Source organism: Pan troglodytes, chromosome 17 (assembly GCF_028858775.2).
Source record: "Pan troglodytes isolate AG18354 chromosome 17, NHGRI_mPanTro3-v2.0_pri, whole genome shotgun sequence".
NCBI classification, from domain to species: Eukaryota; Metazoa; Chordata; class Mammalia; order Primates; family Hominidae; genus Pan; species Pan troglodytes.
The window spans coordinates 57146232-57166773 of record NC_072415.2 but is presented as its reverse complement, the minus strand read 5'-3'; the positions used below and the strand labels follow the sequence as shown (position 1 = coordinate 57166773).

The following is a 20542-nucleotide window of genomic DNA, read 5'->3' as shown; positions in this document are numbered from 1 at the left end:
ATTCCCCCTCCCTCCATCATGCAGAATAAATACCCAACAGGTGCTCAAGAAATACTATTTCGGGCTGGGCGCGGTGGCTCCTGCCTGTAATCCCAGCACTTTGGGAGGCTGAGGTGGGCAGATCACCTGAGGTCAGGAGTTTGAGACCAGCCTAGCTAACATGGTGAAACCCTGTCTCTACTAATAATACAAAAATGAGCTGGGCATGGTGGTGGGCAACTGTAATCCCAGCTACTCAGGAGGCTGAGGCAGGAGAATTGCTTGAACTTGGGAGGCGAAGGTTGCAGTGAGCCAAGATCGTGCCACTGTACTGTAGCCTGGGGGACAGAGTGAGACTCTGTCTCAAAAAAAAAAAAAAGAAGAAATACTAGTTCAGCTGGGCATGGTGGCTCACGCCTGTAATCCCAGCACTTGCCAGCACTTTGGGAGGCCGAGGCAGGTGGATCACTTGAGTCCAGGAGTTTGAGACTAGCCTTGGCAACATGGTGAAACCCCAGCTCTACCAAAAATACAAAAATTAGCCAGTCTTATAATCTAATCTCAAAATAGATTTTTTTTTTTTTAAAGAAATACTGCTTGAACACATGACTGACCTTTAGGTGCAGGGCTACTTACTTCATGTTAAATGGCCTGCTTCCTTAACATCCAGGAATTATTTATGAAGGTGAATCTGCTTTGTTGAAAATTTTAGCATTTTATAATCATCATTAGTTCTAATCAATAGAGAAAAGCCGCATCAACTTGGGCAATGGAAATAAGATGTTATATTTTAATCTTTAGTGAAAATAATGGAAACAATGAGTTTAGGGGATGATTCATTGAACCCATGTGGCTGGGCAGTACTTTTGAAAATCAGCTGACAGATGTGGCCTCCACAGAGACCCCACTTCTCATTCTGAGCAGTGAGTTCAGAAGCATGAGGCCTGAGGATCCTGTAGGAGAGTCTGCAGCTATCAGTTCAGTTTATGACCTACTGATGTTTGGGTTGAGAGCATCATTTCTTTATAATGAAGAATGAAAATTACTTCTAATTGCTACAATATCAACAAAGAAGATATATTCCTCAATTACTCTTGCCAGAAAATATATTACCAAAATTGAGAGGAAAAAAAATGGGAAGGCTGGCTCTGTTTCCAGCAAAAAGATAAACTAGCTTCTCTTGTTATACAGTCCCTTAAAAAGCTCAATTAATTATAGGAAATACCTTTCGAATGCACAATTGAGCCCTCAAGGAGACAGGGCCAGAATTCTCAAGGGCCAAAAATAAAGAGGAAGCTGAAAATGAAAGCTGGGCAGTTGAAGCTATGGCTGATTAGGGGTGTTTGTCTCTTGGTTACAAAAGGTTTGAGTTTTAAAGGCAACATGTAGAATGGCATAGAAGGTCCTGGACCCATTCAAGATGGGAGGTGGCGTCAAGGCCCACCACATAAAGACTCAGTATTGCTGAAGGGTGCATGCCTACTATGAAAGGGTTGATTAGGAAATCTCCCCACTAGCAATGGAAGGCACCAGGGAAATTTGTCTGCCTTGCACTTTGGGGTGGGAGAAAGTGTTCACTGATAAGTTAGGACCACAGATCTCCTCTTATTGGCATGGTCCAAAAAATTCTGAACAGGGAAATTAGCTAAAAGTGATGTAAAGACTGACACAGTAAAACAAATATTCTCTGGAGGGACCCATGCAAGAATCCCACAGATAGAGACCACTTCATTAATGTAAGCTAACAATCTAAAATTACAAAACACTAGCCGGGTGTGGTGGCACACGTCTGTGGTCCCTGAGGTGGGAGGATCGCTTGAACCTGGGAGGCGGAGGTTGCAGTGGGCTGAGATTGCATCACTGCACTCCAGCCTGGGTAACAGAGTGAGACCCCCCTCTCAAAAATGAATGAATAAATTTATTAATTAATATAAAATTAGAAAACACATAACCATCATAAATGAGAGCTGGCAGAAAAAAACTAACAACAGAAATAGACTCCACTGATAGTGTAAAATAAATTATGAACAAAAATATGAACAAGACTTTTCCTTTGGCCAAGACGGAGTAGCCCATTCTTCTCTAGTTCACCCTCTTACAACTAAAAATCCCTGGATATAATACAAGAAATAAACATGGAGAGACATTGAATGGTGGAAAGATGAGGACTGGCTAGCTAGGGACCTTGGGACTTGAGGAATGGTGTGGCAGTGAGTTCCCTGGGTTTTCTCTTTACTTCCCATCTATCCCAATAGAATGCAGGAGAAGCCTGCAATTCAGAACTGCTAACATGCACAGATTCAAACACCCCATGAAAAGCCTGCTCTCGCTAGCCAAAGGACTGAGGAGAGGCGGTCTACCAGAATAAAAAACCTTTTGATAATACCTGCCCTACTCCAGCTAAACACTGAACGAAGAACTGCCCCCCGACCTTAGAGTGTCCGTGGAGCCCAGCAGGGCACTGAGTCATGGTAGTGGGAAAAGGTGTTCAACAGGCTGGCACCAGATTAAAAACGCTCAGGAAAAAGAAAAGTCAAATAAATTATGGTACACACATACAATGGAGTTTTATGTGGGATTAGGCAGATTTTCAAAGTTGTCCACAATAGATTAAATGAAGGAAAAAAAACAGGCCATAGAACAAATATCACTTGTATCTACAGGACAACGCATTTTTGTTGCTCTGTGTATGTGCTCTACACACACACACACACACACACACACACACACACACACACACACAGATGTAAAAGAGTTTGGAGAGACTTACATCATTTTCCATGTTATAGTTACAGGGGACTATTCACTTTTTTAAACTTTTATTTTAGGTTCAGGGGTAAACTTTTGTCATGGGGGTTTGTTGTACAGATTATTTCATCAATCAGGCACAAAGCCCAGTACCCAATAGTTATTTTTCTCTGCTCCTCTCCCTCCTCCCACCCTCCACCCTCAAGTAGGCCTCAGTGTCTGTTGTTCCCCTCCTTATGTCCATGAGTTCATCGTTTAGCTCTCACTTATAAGTGAGAACATGAGGTATTTGGTTTTCTGTACCTGTGTTAGTTTGCTATGGATGATGGCCTTCAGCTTCATCCATGTTCCCACAAAAGACATGATCTCGTTCTTTTTATGGCTGCATGGTATTCCATGGTATATATGTACCACATTTTCTTTATCCAATCTATCATTGATGGGCGTTTAGGTTGATTCCATGTCTTTGCTATTGTGAAGACTATTCACTTTCAAATAATAATAAAGCATATAAATTATGATTTTTAAAATAAACAACTATTACTTTAAAATAACCAAAAGAGTAAAAACTGTTTTTCTCTTGGGAACAAAAAACATTACCAGAGAAGGATATGGAAGCAAAAGATGATAAATAACTAAACCATTTTCACCAGAAAGGTAGATACAAAGATGGTAATACTTGAGTCACAGTGGTGAAATCAGAAGTATTTTTTCTAATTCTCCTATTTTCTATAAAATGGTTATAATAATTTTATAATGTTTTAAATGTGGTTTGAAATGTATGATTCGCATGTCAACCTACACCCTGTGAAGAAGAAAAGGTAATGCCAGAATAACCAGGTTGAAAGTTGTTTTTGTCTGATGAGATCAAACAGTAAGGTGTGAACGAAGCAAGAGCAAGGTTACTGCTTAGTAACCTCCTGCTAGTCATCATGTGCCTTCCCCACTGGACCTACCAAATCCTGCACAGTATACTTCTTTCCTCGTCATATGGGTTTTACCCGTAAAACACACATGGAAGATCATGGGCTTGATATTATTGTGTGGGATAGTGAAGTGTTGTATGTAAGTAATTCCAAGCAAAATGGTTTGACCACTAGTAGGCACAAAAATACTATTAAAGATGAATAGCAGGCTGGGCGCGGTGGCTCACGCCTGTAATCCCAACAGTTTGGGAGGCCAAGGCAGGTGGATCATGAGGTGAGGAGTTCAAGACCAGCCTGGCCAAGATGGTGAAACCCCACCTCTACTAAAAATACAAAAAATTAGCTGGGCATGGTGGTGGGTGTCTGTAATCCCAGCTACTTGGGAGGTTGAGGAAGAGAATTGCTTGAACCCGGGAGGCAGAGGTTGCGGTGAGCCGAGATCGTGCCACTGCACTCCAGCACTCCAGCCTGGGGAACAGAGCGAGACTCTGTCTCCAAAAAAAAAAAAAAAAAAAAAAAAAAAGCCTACAGGCAGGACTGAAGGCAATTGCAATGAAAAATGCATTCATCAGATCAGGTTGAGGTAATACAAACTAATGTCTTCCAAAAGGTTTTCAAATGGAACACTAGACTTGTGAGATACTCCTTGAGGAAAGGAGTGGGGTCAGATAAGTGTGGAAAGTACTGCTTTATCTTATTTTTCATAGAGAGTCACAAAGCACAATAGCATTTTTTTTTTAAGAGACAGGGTGTTGCAGCTCTGTTGCCCAGGCTGGGGTGCAGTGGTGTGATCATAGCTCACTTTAGCCTCAAACTCCTGGGCTCAAGCAATTCTCCTGCCTCAGCCTCTTGAGTGGCTGGGACTATAGGCACACACCACCATGCCTGGCTGATTTTTTAACAATTTTTTTGTAGAGACGAGGTCTTGCTATGTTGTCCATGCTGGCCTCAAGCAGTCCTCCTGCCTCAGTCTTACAAAACACTGGGATTACAAGCATAAGCCACCATTCCCAGCCTGCAAATAGTATCTTTTATTTATTTATTTATTTGCAATAAAAAAAGAGTTGAATAAACACAAGCCTGGCCACGGCACATGGGAAATGGAGTCATTACTCAAATCAATCTCCCCCAGATTTCGGAGGCTAGGCTTTTTCAAGGATAGTTTGGTGGGCAATTGAATGGGAGTATGGAAAGTGGTCCTCTTCTGGGGGCGGCCACGGGACTAGTTGGTGGGTTCATGTGGAGTCGTGGGTTGTCAGAAATGCAAAAACTTTAAAAGACATCTCTAAAGGCCAATCTTACTTAGGTTCTACAATAGTGATGTTATCTGCAGGAGTAACTGGGGAAGTTGCAGATTTTGTGACCTCCAGAGTAATGGCTGGTAACAACTTAACGACTTCAGGCTCCTCTCATCCTTCTAACCTGGTGGTCTTGCATTAGCTTTAGGAAGGCCACATAGTTTTCAAAAAGGGTTATTATCATTTAAACTATAAACGAAATGTCTCCCAAAGTTAGCTTGGCTTGAGCTCAGGAATGATTAAAGGCAAGATGGAGGTTGGTTAGATCAGATCTCTTTCACTGCCATAATCTTCTAACTGTTATATAATTTTTGCAAAAGTGGTTCCAGCAATAAAACTACCATTTCACAACTTTTGCAAAAATGAAGACCATGAGGACATTGCTGGGGACTCTCCATGAGCCAAGGAAGGGTCCCAGGAAATCAAGGGGCTGTAAAGCTTAATCGCCATTAATTCCAAATTAGTATCACTTCTGGTAACAGCACAGGAAGAAACACAAAGCAAGAATGCAGCATAGGGAGCTGGGGCCGGGGCTGCAATTATGAATAGGACGCTGAGTGGATGGCATCAGAGCAGACCCCTGAAGGTGACCTACAGAGCCCTGCAGATATCTGAAGGGGAGGGAGACGGTGGTGGGGGTGCCACTGCATTCCAGATTCTAGACTCAGGTAAGTGTGAGTGCAAGAGTCCAGAGGCAGGCTTTTTTTTTTTTTTTTTTTTTTTTTTTAGACAGAGTCTTGCTCTGTCATCCAGGCTGGAGTGCAGTGGTGCAATCTCAACTCACTGCAACTTCCACCTCCCAGGTTCAAGTCATTTTCCTGCCTCAGCCTCCTGAGTAGCTGGGACTACAAGCACGTGCCACAACGCCTGGGTAATTTTTATATTTTTAGTAGAGATAGGGTTTCGTCATGTGGGCCAGGCAGGTCTTGAACACCTGACCTCAAGTGATCTGCCTACCTCAGCCTCCCAAAGTGCTGGGATTACAGGCATGAGCCACTGCACCTGGCCCACAGTCGTATTTTAAAGACATTGAGCAACCCTGCTGGGGGAAACCAGTTGAACTGTCTTTAACTTGGCATCTCCTGAACATACCAGGCCACTAGATCTCATTTTTTGCACAACGCTTGCTGACCTATGGCAGACTGCTTTTGGAAAAATGTTGATCTAGTCAAGGCACAATCAAGACCTTGATTGCAGGCAGGGAGGACAGCTTCTTCCTGGAGCCCAGAAATGCATGTGGTTACTATGGAAAGAACAAGGGTTACATCTGCTTATCCCTCCAATCACATGCATGCATTGCTATAGCAATGTTACACCAGCAGGAGAGGGTTCATGTAGGAAGAAGTAGGTTAACATAGATAACAGAAAGACATCCCTGTTAGCAGTTGCCCCGGCGGGTTTCAAATTTGGCTGAAAAAATAAGTTGAAGTCACCAGGCGATGACACAAGTGAGCCACTGCTGACTGACAGCTCTTTTCCTTGCTGATTTCCCCTGCAAGTGAATCAGAACCATTTTATTCCATCTCTTGGATCTTAAGTTTTCTTCTAAATGTTAGGGATTTTTAAACCCAGAGCTTGGTATACCAGGTGTCTGATTTTTAAGAGAGTTGCTGGGATTTCTAGCCCTTTTACAAACAGCAAGGAAAACATGAATTTCAGCATGCTTCATACATTTAGTCTTCACACCTTATTTGTACAAACTTCCAGAGAGTTAAATAGGTATTTAAAGATGACATTTGCCTTAATGGGCCTGTTCAGTATTTTGTTTCCTGACTCAGGCTTGAGTTTGTGAATACTCAACAATCAAGGCACATCAAATTAGTTCTAACTGTGTTTACTAAATTTCTTACATGGCTATTATTTTAAGCAGTAATATTGAAGGTGCAGCATTTGTTATTCCTCTTCTTGCTTGTTTATACATCAATTGACACACAAGAGCTGTTCTTTCTTCTGGTCCTCTCTGTGATGCTATAGACTAGGGAAGGTGCTCTTTGGAGGAGAAGGGCTGAATAAACAAAGGCTGCATACCTGTCACTGCTGGGAAGGGAGAAAATGATTGCCCCTTTGAGACGGAATCTATGTCTCTAGAGAAAATGGTGGTAAGTCAACCAGCAGTAAAGAATAGCCTAGTGCCCCAGACGATGCAATAGATGAGAACTGCCACTAACTGTAAGGAATTTCTTTTGGGATTTTAAGACTGGGTCTTTACATCACTTGGTATGATTTAGTTATTTCCCCTAGAAGGACAGACTGCTTGAATCAGATAAGTCTATTCCCTCATCTAAGACCCTGAAGTCAAGAGAAAGATCTATTCCCACATTCTTGCTAAAAAATACACTATTTTCTCATAGAAGGACTTCAGCAATGTGTCACAAGGGACTTAAGAAACATCTAAACCCTCTGCTACAGTAAACTGACTTCTGGAAATCTGTCCTAAGGAAACAACCAGAATTTTAGTCAAAGATTTTTATGCAAGGAAATTCATTTCAGTGTTATTTCTAACAGAGAAAGTTTGGGATCTTCATATATGTTCAACAGGGAAGGAATTATTAACTAAATGATGGTATATTTATGTGTGAGAATTTTGGGCAGCCATTACAAAATCCAATTTTCAAGGATGATTTAATGACATTGGAAATGTTCTTACTGTCATGTTAAGTAATGAAAGCAGGACACTAGTGGGAATACAAAGTGGTACAACCTCTGCGGGGGGAAACTTGGCAGGCTCTACCATACTTTCATGCACATTAGCCCTTTGACCCAGCAAAATCTACTTCAAGGAACCTACCCCAAAGATACACTAGCAAATACACAAAGTGTGGTCTCCACACTGCTGCTCACGGCAGCATTCTTTTTAATAGCAAAAGAGTAGGATTAACCCAAATGCCTATCATTAGGTGGCTGGTGGGATAAATTATTATACACACAAAATGGAGCCCTGCGCAGCTATAAAGGGAGCAAGGAAGAACTTTATATACTTATTTGAAAAGATTGGCAGGATATTTTGTTAAGATAAAATCAAGATACAGAAAAAATTATGTAATAAGCTATGCTTTGTGTAAGAAAACCAAGTTCAGTTATTTTATGTTTTTTTTTTTTTTTAAATAAACATTGTGAGTTTAGCTGTGGAATATGTGTCAGCTTATCTCTATGTGATGTTTATCAAGTCCTTAGATTAGTCCAGTGGTCCTCAACTGGGGGTGATTTTACCTCCAAGGAAACATATGGCAATGTCTAAAGACATATTTTGGTTGTCACAACTGCTGGGGAGGAGGTGCTACTGGCATCTAGTGGATAGTGGGCCGGAGATGCTGCTAAACATCATCAATGCGCAGGACAGTCCCACCACAAAGAATTATCTGGCCTGAAAATGTCAGTAGCTCTGAGGTTGAGAAATCCCACATTAGCTCTTTCATCTTAGTTAGGCCAGGTCAGTACCATTTTCCACATCAGAATGTCACTGTCAAGATAGTATTGGTGTTATTACTGAGAAGCTCTGTGATATACACACATATGCAGTATTTGTACATATTGGGATAAAGTGAGTATTAATTATATTAATGCTAAGAACTGAGATTTTCACTATTAGAGAAAAGATACCAATATAAAATCAAATATATTAATCCTAAATCTGAATGGGAAATACTAGCATGGACTCATTATTTGCCTCTTTTTAAAGATATGTATTTCCTAGCTCTGCCTAATCAAAAGGCCTAATTGTGAGACTGTGATCTCTGAATATTAACATCATTTCCCACTAAAGGCACCAGGGCTTCATGAATAAGTGGCTGATTCTAGGAGCAAAATGTACAAAATGGAGCTGAGTCATCCTGCACATATAAGAAGGAAACTTGGCCTTGACCACACCTAACAGTAGGGGAAGACTAAGAAACAGAACCCCCCACTTGAAGTTCTATTCTTAAATTCCGAGGGTGAAATAAATGTTGGGAGGCAACTGTCCATTTCTGCCACAGCAGCATGAGGGAAGACAAATGAGTCTCTGGATCTGTACTCTCTCATATGGTAGCACCAGCCACATGTGGCTTTTGGGTATTGAAACCCAGTTATTCCAAACTGAGGTGTGATGTAAATGTAAAATATATGCTGGATTTTTCCAATTTAGTATGAAAAAAGAAACTACAATATCACACTAATTTTTATACTGATATTAAAATAATGTTTTGAAAATACTGTTAAATAAAACATGTTATTAACATTAATTTCACCAATTTATTTTTACTTTTAAAAAATGTGGCTAATAGAAAACCTGAAAGTATGCATGTGCCTCACAATATATTTCTATTATATTTCTATTAGACAGTGCCGCTGTCGAATAACCAGGTACAGGGTCTTCTGAAAGGTCCAAGACTTGGGAAATGAGACACATATGGGAAGTTTAGCAAGGTAGAGAAAAAAAGGAATAAAAAAGTTCAGAAAGGAAGGAAGAGAGAAAGAAAGTGATGGATAGAGTGGAAGAGGGAGGGATAAAGTGATGGAGGGAAGGAGGGAAGAAGGCGGGAAAGAAAGGAGGGAAGGAAGGAAAGAGGGAAGGGAAGGAAAGGGAGGAGGGAAGGAGGGAAGGAAGGAGGGAGGGAGGGAGGAAGGAAGGGCTACAGAATGGGAGAAATTATTTACAAATCATATATCCAATAGAGGGCTTGTATCTGGAATATATTTTAAAAGTCTTATAACTCAATAATAAAAAGAAAAATTTTAAAGTGGACAAAGGATTTGAAAAGACATTTCTCCCAAGAAGATACGCAATTGGCCCATAAGGACATGAAAAGATGCACAATATCATTTGTCTCAGAGAAATGCAAATCAAAACCATTTCTTATCCACTCGGATGGCTACAATAAAAGAGACATATAATAACAAGCGTTAGCGAGGTTGTGGAGAAATCGGAACCCTCATCCTTTGCTTGTGAAGTGTGAATTTGCTTCATGTGAAATGGTGCAACATCTTTGTAAAACAGTTGGGCTGTTCCTCAACTAATCAAACGTAGAGTGGCCGTATGACCCAATAATTCTACTCACAGGTATAAGAACAGGCAAATCTACAAGAACGTAAAATAGATCAGTGATTGCCTAATGCTGATGTAGGCATAGGGGAAATGGGATGGTTGCTAATGAGTACAGGGTTTCTTTTTGGGGTAAAGAAAAATGTTCTAAAATTGATTGTGGTGGTAGTTGCACAACCCTAAATACACTCAAAACCATTGAATCGTATACTCTAAATGGGTGAATTGGGTGGTATGTGAGTTATATCTCAATAAAATTTTAGGGGGAAAAAAACCTGAAACTAATGGGGTTGTACCAAACAAGTCATGAGCTTGTAGTGAAAGAGAAAGAAGCTGATGGCTGACTCATTGGTCGCCACTGAAGGTCACTGTGGCATCAACTCACAACTAAAAATCAAAGAGAAAAAATCCTGCTTTTCTAGTATGAACTATATTTCAGGGTTACCAAATAACCTTACTGGAAGAGGGAAAGTTCTGTTATCAAGAATAATTCCAGCTGTTGATCAGAGGAAATGATAGACTTGTACCCCTGGTGAAATAACTGATTCAGGCAGAGGTCATCAATGGATGCTAACACCATTGATGGGAGCTGTACAGGCAAGGAACCAGGGTGACACACCTGAACCCGGTGATCAATCTTAGCATCACCAAAAGTGGAGCAACAAGACATCACATACCTCTAGATATAATGCAACGTGATGTGCACAGCATCGCCTATGAAGTGTGTTTGCCAAAAAATTCTATTGATCCTGAATATAATCTATCTAACCTTTAGTCTAATTACAGGAGTAAGAACAATCCTACTACCATGAGGACACAACGAGCCTAATCCAGAAAGTGTGGACATCCTGCAAGACAATCCCTCTGGCAGGCAATAAGTCAATGACAAGTGGAGGAAAAGAAAAAAAAAGGAGGCTGAGGCGGGCGGATCACTTGAGGTCAGGAGTTCAAGACTAGTCTGGCCAGCATGGTGAAACCCCATCTCTATTAAAAATACAAAAAAATTAGCCGGGCGTGGTGGCAGGCGCCTGTAGTCCCAGCTACCTGGGAGGCTGAGGCAGTAGAGTGGCTTGAACCCGGGAGGCAGAGGTTGCAGTGAGCCAAGATCGTGCCATTGCACTCCAGCCTGGATGACAGAGCAAGGATCCATCTCAAAAAAAAAAAAAAAAAAAAAAAAGAGGCCGTCTGTTCTAGATTAAGAGACTTAAGGGAATGACCAATTACAAAGTGCAAACCTTGTTTGGATACCAGTTCAGTAAGTCAATGGTAAAGAGAGTTTTGAAACAAATTGGGAAATCTGAATATAAACAGGAATCACTGTTAATTATGTTAGGGTGATAATGACTTTGTAGTAATGTAAAAAAAGTCCTTATTTTTCTTCAACATGTACATTTGAGAAATAACATAATAGTTGAATATGATTTAAGATATTGCAGCAAAGAAGTGGCAGGGGGTGGTGCTGGAATAGATGAAATAAATTGAGCAAGATGGTGTTAGTTATTAAAACGGGGAGATGGTGGGTTCATTCTGATTTTTTCCTTTCCTTAGTGTTTTTGGGAATTTTTCATAATAAAACAGGATATATGAGTTAGAACATATTGGTTCTAAGGCACGTTGTAATGATGCAATCAATGATATGAGGAACATAAGCTCAAAAGCACATGTGTATTTGCCAGCTGACACATTGAGAAGCAAATTTTTGGAAAAGCCCTTATAAGCTTATTCAATTTTTATGGGTTTTTTGCTTTGTTGTTGGTTTTTTGACCTCTGTGAACCATTTTATTTGGGCTTAGGAAAATCGAAACAGCACAATAAGTTTCTCAACAAATTCTTAGGTATTCACTGGGGGTAGAAGGTCCTCTATTCTTCCAGAAAATATGTAGGTCTCCCCAGGGCACAGACCTTCCCACATTCATGCCTGAAGACTTACAGTTTTTCTGCCTCCCTAGCTGACTCTAATATTCACCCCCAGTGGTTATGATCAACCTTGTTTTAAACCTTTGAAGGAAAGAAGATTCCTTCCCTAAAAGTTTCCACAATCACATTTCAATGACGGTTCTCTGTTTGGACTCCACTTTGATATTATTATATATAGATCCTATATCTTCAAATTGTAAAATGCTGATCACCTGAGCAAGTAGAGAAAGTATTCTAGATTCAAGGGGAGGTGGAGCCAGGTTTAAATTATGAGTATATTTAAAATAACAGATTACAAATGAACATTATGGTTTTTTTCAATGACTTGTGGTTTGGGGGGGTCCCAGATAATTAGCATGCACTACAGAAGAGTTTCTCTTTTCATCTTTGAATGTAGAGCAAGAGATGGGTGTGAGGGGCATGAGGTCACAAGTCCCAGCTAGGCTACAAGAGTTGTTGATGTTGGTGGATTGACCTCTCTTGACCTTGGTCCCCTCTGAGAATGGGAAGAACAGCATTCCCTTTATCTGTCTCCTGCTTTGCCTGAAGCTTGAAAGAAATAATGTATGTGAAAACATTCTCAGAACTATAAAGGGCTTATACTTATTTTTAAAATATATTCTCCAAGTAGATATTGTTTTTCCCTAATCAACATCTCTTATTTCCCAATTCCACATCTAGAATTGTTCTTAAACCACTCTGGGACACTGTTTAAATAAGACTCTGAGAGTAGATTACATTTTCCACTAGAGATTATTTACCTTTCTATTTACTGTGCAGCATTAAAGAGAAGATTTTCCTCCTAACTTAAAAAAGTTTAATTTTAATACTATAAAATTCAAACATATTATTTCTGGAATATTATTTGAGTCCTGGAGATTTTAAGCATTTTGTAGTTCTATGCCAAAGTCCTACTTAATTTAAACATACTATATAATTTGGCTTTAATCTTGAAATGTCCATTTTAAATATTGTTAATGGTCACCCTGGCCTGTGTTTCCTCTGTTAAGGCAGATCTTTCATGGTACAGACAGCAAGGATTGGGGACCTGAACAGTAAAGCCTCCACATTAATCTTCCAGGGCTGCAGCCAAACAACACGGCTTTGCCTGAAGTGGTCAATATAAAATTTTTATTTGCACTTAGTGACTCCTGAAAATGTATTCAAAATTTACTCTCTTGGTCTCTTACCACGGCAGGTTAGAAGCTGCTAAGACAAACACGAGATCTTCTGAGCGCGCCAGCCCATCCATCTGCACCAGTAACTCTGTCTTCATCCGCAGGCTTCCTTCATGTTCTCCCCTACAGAGAGACAAGACGTGATTCTCCTAAGTGTCAGAGGCTTCGCCCTCATGACAAGAGCAGCATTCACAGCAATGTCCCTGTGACTGTAGAACAGTTTCTGTTCTGATGGCCAATGGAGCCGTTCATACTAGAGTTAGAGAAAATGAGCAATTTGCTGTTATTTTCACATACAGTATGATAGAAAGCAAGTAAATGAATATAATGATGGTATTTGAAAGAAAACCAAAGGCAGGCAGTGAGCTGGAGAAAATAACTAAAGGGTCCACAGTCCCACTGGTAGATTAAATGCAGCCCAACTGTGTCTACCTGCAGCATTATTTACCTCTTTAAAAATGACATAATTGAGGATAATCCCTTTCACTTACATAGCACACAGGAAAGTACTTTCACACCCTCAGCCTCCTGAGTAGCTGGGACCTCAGGCACAAGCCCCCTGCCTGGCTAGGTATATGTTTTTTTAGGATCTATGCCCCTTAATACTCAACTACCTTTGCCTAAGAGAGAAGACCGTCTCTCTCTCTATATATATGTGTATATATATAATTTATTTATTATATATTATAAGCATAATATATAATTAGCATTTGCCCATATATTTGCTATATGTTTGATTATCATTTGCCCATAACTATAATTCCTTTAACATAATATTATCAAAGAAGTCTTCAGAGCACCCATCCCTATTTCCTGACCCTTTGAAGACTCTAATTTTAGAGTCTTTGATCCCAGACAGGGAAATGGAAATTCGGGGCAGAACCTGGAGCACACACAAGGATAGCAGATGAAGAGTCTTCACATTAGCCCGATGAAGGTTGTGGGAAACTGGGGACAGAGCTCGACAAAGCACACGTAACAACAAGTGCATAGGGAGACCTGGTCTTTGTAGAGTGACTATGAGGGTGGGCTGGTGCATTCCCATCTAGGTGCCTGTGCAGTTGCCTGCTTCTATCAGGCCTGGTATAGAAAGCAGAGTGCTCCAGCCTAGGGCTGACAAGCACCAGCTCCAGTTAAGCTGAGGAAAATGTCCTGTTTCAATCAATTACATGAATCCCATATATTACTTGGGTACATCTTTATGGTTGCTTTTCCCTGCTGGGAAAATGGTTTCCAATGAGTAAAATTTCATAAATTATATTATAGTTATACTTCCAACAAGCTAATTAATTGTGTTTTATTACTATTACTTCTGCCTTGATGATAGACCATTAAAGGTCATTAATAAATGCAGCTGTGTTGAGATTTCTCAGAGATCTGTTTTTTCAAGCCAGGGGTGCCAGATTTAGTAAAAAGCTTCAGTGGAAAATACCTCTGATCAAGACAGAAAGCTGATCTTAAAAACGAACGAACAAAAAGCACAACACTACTCTGGCTTTTGGAAGCACAAACAGAAGGCTTATTACAGTCTGAGAAGTGTTCCTGCCTGCTGAGGACATTCAGTGACACTCAATCTTTAGAGATAATATATGTGACATATTTAAAGTCAGCCCTGCTGAGCCATAACCTGATGCCACAGAGAAATGGTGTTTTCCCAGGCTTCACACACCGTCGAGGACTGCCTCTCAGGAGTGAAGTACAGACGTGGCCCTGCACAGTGGCTGAGTGGGCAAGCCTCATTCCCCAGGGGCAGCCCCTCTGGCTCCAGAGGAGGCCATCACAGCGGCTATTTTCAGCCAGCAGAACCGATATGGCAGCCTGGGATCCTGGGGCTAGAGGATCTTCAGGCCTGAAAACCACTCTGTGGGGAACGGGGGAAGGGAGAATGGCATTTCCTCCGGTTATAAAAACTACTTAAATCAGCTATTCGGTTAACAGGATCTAATTTAAAGACCTTTCCATGTGTCTGCAGAAAATTTGTGGGCTTATTAATGGGCTCATTCTGCTAGTAAATGTCTATGGGCTTCCGACCATCAAACACACAAGAGGGGAGAAACCATGACAAACAACAACAACAACAAAAACCCCAACCCTGTCTGTTACCCAGAAGCTGTGCCTCTCTGACTCATCACTGACTCCAGCTCGTCCAGGAAGATCGTGGATGGGGCGTGGTAGCGGGCAAGCTCAAATAACACCTGGGTGGGGGAAAAGCAAGCAAGTGTTCAAGCTTATAGACTTAAAGTCCTCAGATGCTCCCAGAGTAAAAACTTAGAATGACTGTAATAATAAGCATTTATGCTGCACTCTGTTATTTCACAAAAACTTTATAATCATTACAATCATTTCTCCCTACCTTCACCCCATGGGGTTGGATGGTCCGATTATTTCCGTTTATCACTTGATAAAATTAGAGGCAGAGAGTAGGTGGTTACTCCAAGGTTACTAATCATAAATATGAGAGCTTCAGATAAATTTAGGTTCCCAAGCTTGCAGTTGGCCAGTTAACCCCTGAAACACCCTGCCAATAATATGTTCCATATGGACACAAGAGCCTTGGAATATGTATAATCATTTGATAATTCTTCCCTTAATCTTTGGGAACAATGGGAGGTTATTCTCAGAAGAAAGGATTTCAGGGGAAGGATTGGGTTCCCATCATGGGTAACAAGGCTGACAAATTTAGCCCCTTTGTGTTCTCCAAATTACTCCGTAGCCTTCCCACACTACCTCAACAAGGCTGCTTGGTAGGCTTAGGTACGGGAAGGCAATTCTCAATTGAATACGATGTTCTATTTGAGAATAAAATAAAATATTATAGACTGAACAAGAACAGGAAAGCAACCGGCAAAAGAACAGACATATAAAAACAAAATAAAGAGCTCTAAAGGGAGATGTGGTGGTGATGAATAGAATGTAACAACCTAAACCTTTATTTTTTTAACCCTGAAACTGATCTCTTGAGCATCATATACAATCCTTCACTGGTTGATGGGAAAAAACAGTGGAGATTTAAAAAAGAACAGAGATTCTTTAATAGGCATGGGGGATTTATTCTCCATGTCACTTAGCACTAGCAAACCATCACAGAATTAGAGGGAAAGGGTTCTGAAAAAGTCAGGTTGTGGTTTTCACGAGCAGCAGCAGCTCATCCCTTACAGGTCTCCCTGTCACTGAACAGGAAATACCTCACCTTCCCCACTGCTCGTGGGTACATTCAAGCGCATGCACCAGCATCTCCCTTTTACAGAATCCTGTTTTATAGGAACAATTGGCTGAGTTTAATGAACTGAGAGAACAATGGCAATGCTGGGGCATTCATCACAATGCCTTTCAGATACAATGGAGACCACCTAATTCAGGGCAAATAACTTTCCGTCCTTGTCACACACATACACAAAGAAGCCCAAATATACCTGATATTAAGGGTGATTACGACAGTGGCAATCTACCCAATGAGGAATGAAATATTAGAATATAAAACTCGTACATGTTTTTAAGGTGCTCACTAAAGGCAAAGAGAGACCAAGAGCCTCTGCTAGACCAAACACCCAGTTGGAAGGAGAACCATGCCTGGAGTCTAGGCATTCATACTGTCCTCTGCATTGCTCTTTCCACTCACAGGGAATATACAGAATCATGGGTAAGTGTTTCTGGAAGCATTAGTCTAAAATTTTCAGAGGAACCTGGAGGAAGTTAAATCATACAACTGGGGGGCGGTGCATTGAAAGATGTAAGCATCAACAGATGTATGCATTTGCTAAAGAGACCACTCAACTATTCAGTAGCGATCAGCTCCTAAGAGGCACAGACATTAGTAGGGGAGGGAGGAACATAACCCAATGGTTCCCTATAAATAACTCTTTAATTGGAATAGAAAGAGAAACAAATGCTAGAAAAAGCTTCTCTGCTTTAGGGGAAGGTCCTGAAGGGTTTGCTTTCTTTGAAAGCTTCACAGTAAGGAGCCTGACAGCATGACCAAGATTGTCCAGTTGAGGATCTTCCCAAAAGCTCGGAAAATAAAGAGAAAATGATGTAATTTCTGAAAGGAAATGAGACGAGTTCCTTCGAGGTTAGCAGAGGTTATCTGTTTCTTCTTGAATTATTTTTTAAAATATCCAAAATAAAAATGCACATCACAAAAGGATATAAATATTTTCTAAACCTTTCAAAAGTTGCTCAAGTTCATTCAGAATCAAAGAAATACATATTTGAGCACTGAAATATTGAAATGCATGTTTAATCACTGAAATACACTATTACTTTTTGCTATTAGATTGACAAATGTTTATTTTAAAAAATATATTGGTGTGCTGGCCAGGGTGTGGAGAAGCAAACACACTCATGAACCATTGATGGGACTGTAAGCGAGTACAACCCTGTTGGCAAGCAATCTGGCAATCGGTGATGTCTGTTCCCTCTGACTTGGCGATTCTACTTCGTACAAATTGTCCCATACTATATGGGCAAAACCGTGTACATATAAGACTGGCAGCCCACTCTAGCTTTGTTCATAATAGCAAGAGACTAGAAACAATCTAAAGGCCCATCAAGCAAAGACTGGTTAAATATGTTTTGGTACATTTATGTAATGAACTACCATATAGACATATAAAAGAACATGCTTTATCTATAATAGTGTGGAACAATATCCAAGTTATATATATTAAGTTGGGGGAAAAGCCAGGTACAAAAGGGAACACATAGTATGTTCCTACTTGTATTTAGAAAGGCAGGGAGATGCTAGGCATGGTGGCTTATGGCTGTAATCCCAGCATTTTGGGAGCCCAAGGCAGGAGGATTGCTTGAGGCCAAAAGTTCAAGAGGAGCCTGGGCAACATGGTGAAACCTGATTTCTACAAAACATACAAAAATTAGCTGGGCTTGGTGGTGTGCACCTATAGTCTCAGCTACTGGGGAGGCTGAGGTGGGAAGATTACTTGAGCCCAGGAGGTCGAGGCTGCAGTCAGCTGTGATAGTGCCACTGCACTTTGGCCTGGGTGCCTGGGTGACAGAGCAAGACCCTGCCTCAAAACAAAACAGAAACAGAACACCCAAAAGAAACAGTTGTTGATGCTAATGTAGATAATAGATAAATGTTCTGCAGGGCTGCTCCAGCAACTGTTAATAGTAGTTGCCTCTGCAGAGAGGGCTCAGGAGTCTGTGTATCCTCTTATACTTTTTTTTAAAAGGCTAGTTACTTTAAAAATATATAGTAAAAGAAAGGAAGAGGCTAGGCACGGTGGCTCATGCCTGTAATCCCAGCCCTTTGGGAGGCCAAGGTAGGCAGATCACAAGGTCAAGAGTTTGAGACCAGCCTGGCCAATATGGTGAAACCCTGTCTCTACTAAAAATACAAAAAGCCAGGCGTGGTGGGGGGCGCCTGTAGTCCCAGCTACTCAGGAGGCTGAGGCAGGAGAATCACTTGACCGAGGTTGCAGTTAGCCGAGAATGCACCACTGCACTCCAGCCTGGGTGACAGAGCAAGACTCTGTAAAAAAAAAAAAAAAAAAAAAAAAGAAGAAGAAATTGGGAGAGGAATTGTTTCCTCACTCTTTTTTTTTTTTTAATTTATTTTTTTTGCTCCCACTCCACTGGGACTTTTCTTCACTCTTAGAATCCTAACAAAATAATACTGAACCAGAGGAAAACTTTAAGTAAATACAATGCTCACACAGGATGGATAATTCTTGTTAATTGACTTTTCTGGCTATTCAACATTAAACCAGAAAATCCATGTAACTTCAATCTTTGTTAGGAATATTATAAACTTTCTGAGTTTCCTCTTCTGTCTAGGTAAGTCCTGTCTCAAGAGTATGTCACCCTCCTTCGTGTACCTTGCAGTGTCTTGTGCTCGTGGTTCCAAACACCACTTTTCATGACAGGAGATGAACCTAAACTAATTCCGGGTGGTATCTTTTAAGAGTTTTGTTGTTATTCAGCATATAGAAATGATATTTTAAAAAAAAAGACTTCAGGGTGATAAGAATTCTAGTGAGATGAATTTCAGCTACAGTCGTCTCTAGGCTTATGGAAGAGATTGGTTCCAGAACCTCTCCCTGTTCCCCCTGACACTCTTCCCCGTACCAAAATCTGTGCATATTAAGTTGGGGGAAAAGCCAGGTACAAAAGGGAACATAGTATGTTTCTACTTGTATTTAGAAAGGCAGGGAGAAGCTAGGCATGGTGGCTCATGCCTGTAATCCCAGCATTTTGGGACCCCGAGGCGGGAGGATTGCTTGAGCCCAAGAGTTCAAGAGGAGCCGGGCCAATGTGGTGAAACCTGGTGTCTACAAAAAATACAAAAATTAGCCGGACTTGGTGGTGTGCATCTATAGTCTCAGCTACTGGGGAGTCCCACAGTCGATCCTGGGAAACCCACATATACTCGGGTTTTGCATCCTGTGAATACTGTATTTTGTTGAAAAAAATTCCCCATATAAGTAGACCCGTGCAGTTGAAGGGCCAACTGTTGTTCAAGGGCCAACTGTAACTGAACCTCCAGCTAACTAAAATCACATGGAACCATAACTGTAGGTGCAGCTAAATTCAAGCCCCATCTTTGGAACTGGCACTGAGTTAGATGCAAGATGAAGAACAAAGAAATAGAAGATATCAATGTAGATTTCCACAAATTACCATCTTGAATGGGTAACAAGAATTTATATAAGCTTACATATTTGCAACAACTTGAAAATGATATCAAGATAATAGATAATAGGTTATTTTAGGAAAATCAATCCTTTAAACATATTCTATTATGACTTCCAAATAGGTCATCATATTTTGAAACAGTCATCTAAGGGAATGTAATTTAAGCATAATTTGTTAATCACTTTTCAGAAAATACATAATATTTTATATTCACTTATATTGATTACATATCTGCCATTCTACAGAGGGTGATAGTTTAACAGGATTTCAAAGAAGGACCTGTCTTACACTGGGACCTAAACCATAAATGGAAGCGCTCTTAATGTCATTGGAAGATTCAGTACCATTTTATAATATAAAATATAACATCAACTATAAATGTGATATTGTAAAGATGGAAACAACCTCTGAAAGAAAGCAAAAAATCACTGGGCGTGGTGGCCTGTAATCCTAGCACGTTGGAAGGCTGAGGCAGGCGGATCACCTGAGGTCAGGAGTTCGAGACCAGCCTGGCCAACATGATGAAACCCTTTTTTTACTAAAAATACAAAAAAAATTAGCTGGGTGTGGTGGCAGGCACCTGTAATCCCATCTATTCAGGAGGCTGAGGCAGGAGAATTGCTTGAACCCGGGAGGCAGAGGTTGCAGTGAGCCGAGATCACACCATTGCACTCCAGCCTTGGGGACAAGAGCGAGACTTCATTTAAAAAAAGAAAAAAAAAAAAAAAAGAAAGCAAAAAATCTCACAGGCTATGGGCACTATGGAAGCAAAGGTGCTCAGAACATCTGAAAGAATAATGAAGTTTAAAGTTTCCTGATTCTTTC

General features: G+C 40.6%; 1 protein-coding gene across 10 annotated transcripts in view; it reads right to left on the bottom strand.

The window, feature by feature from the left end:
- Positions 1 to 20542, bottom strand: part of KATNAL2 (katanin catalytic subunit A1 like 2) — a 409798-nt gene that overhangs the window by 10858 nt on the left and 378398 nt on the right. For all 10 annotated transcript variants that reach the window (XM_016933645.4, XM_016933646.4, XM_063796082.1 and 7 more), the window contains 2 exons: positions 15170 to 15261; positions 13079 to 13189 (listed from right to left, as the gene is read on the bottom strand). In XM_016933645.4, coding sequence (XP_016789134.1) covers positions 13079 to 13189; positions 15170 to 15261 — 203 coding nt within the window. The remainder of the gene's footprint in view (positions 1 to 13078; positions 13190 to 15169; positions 15262 to 20542) is intronic.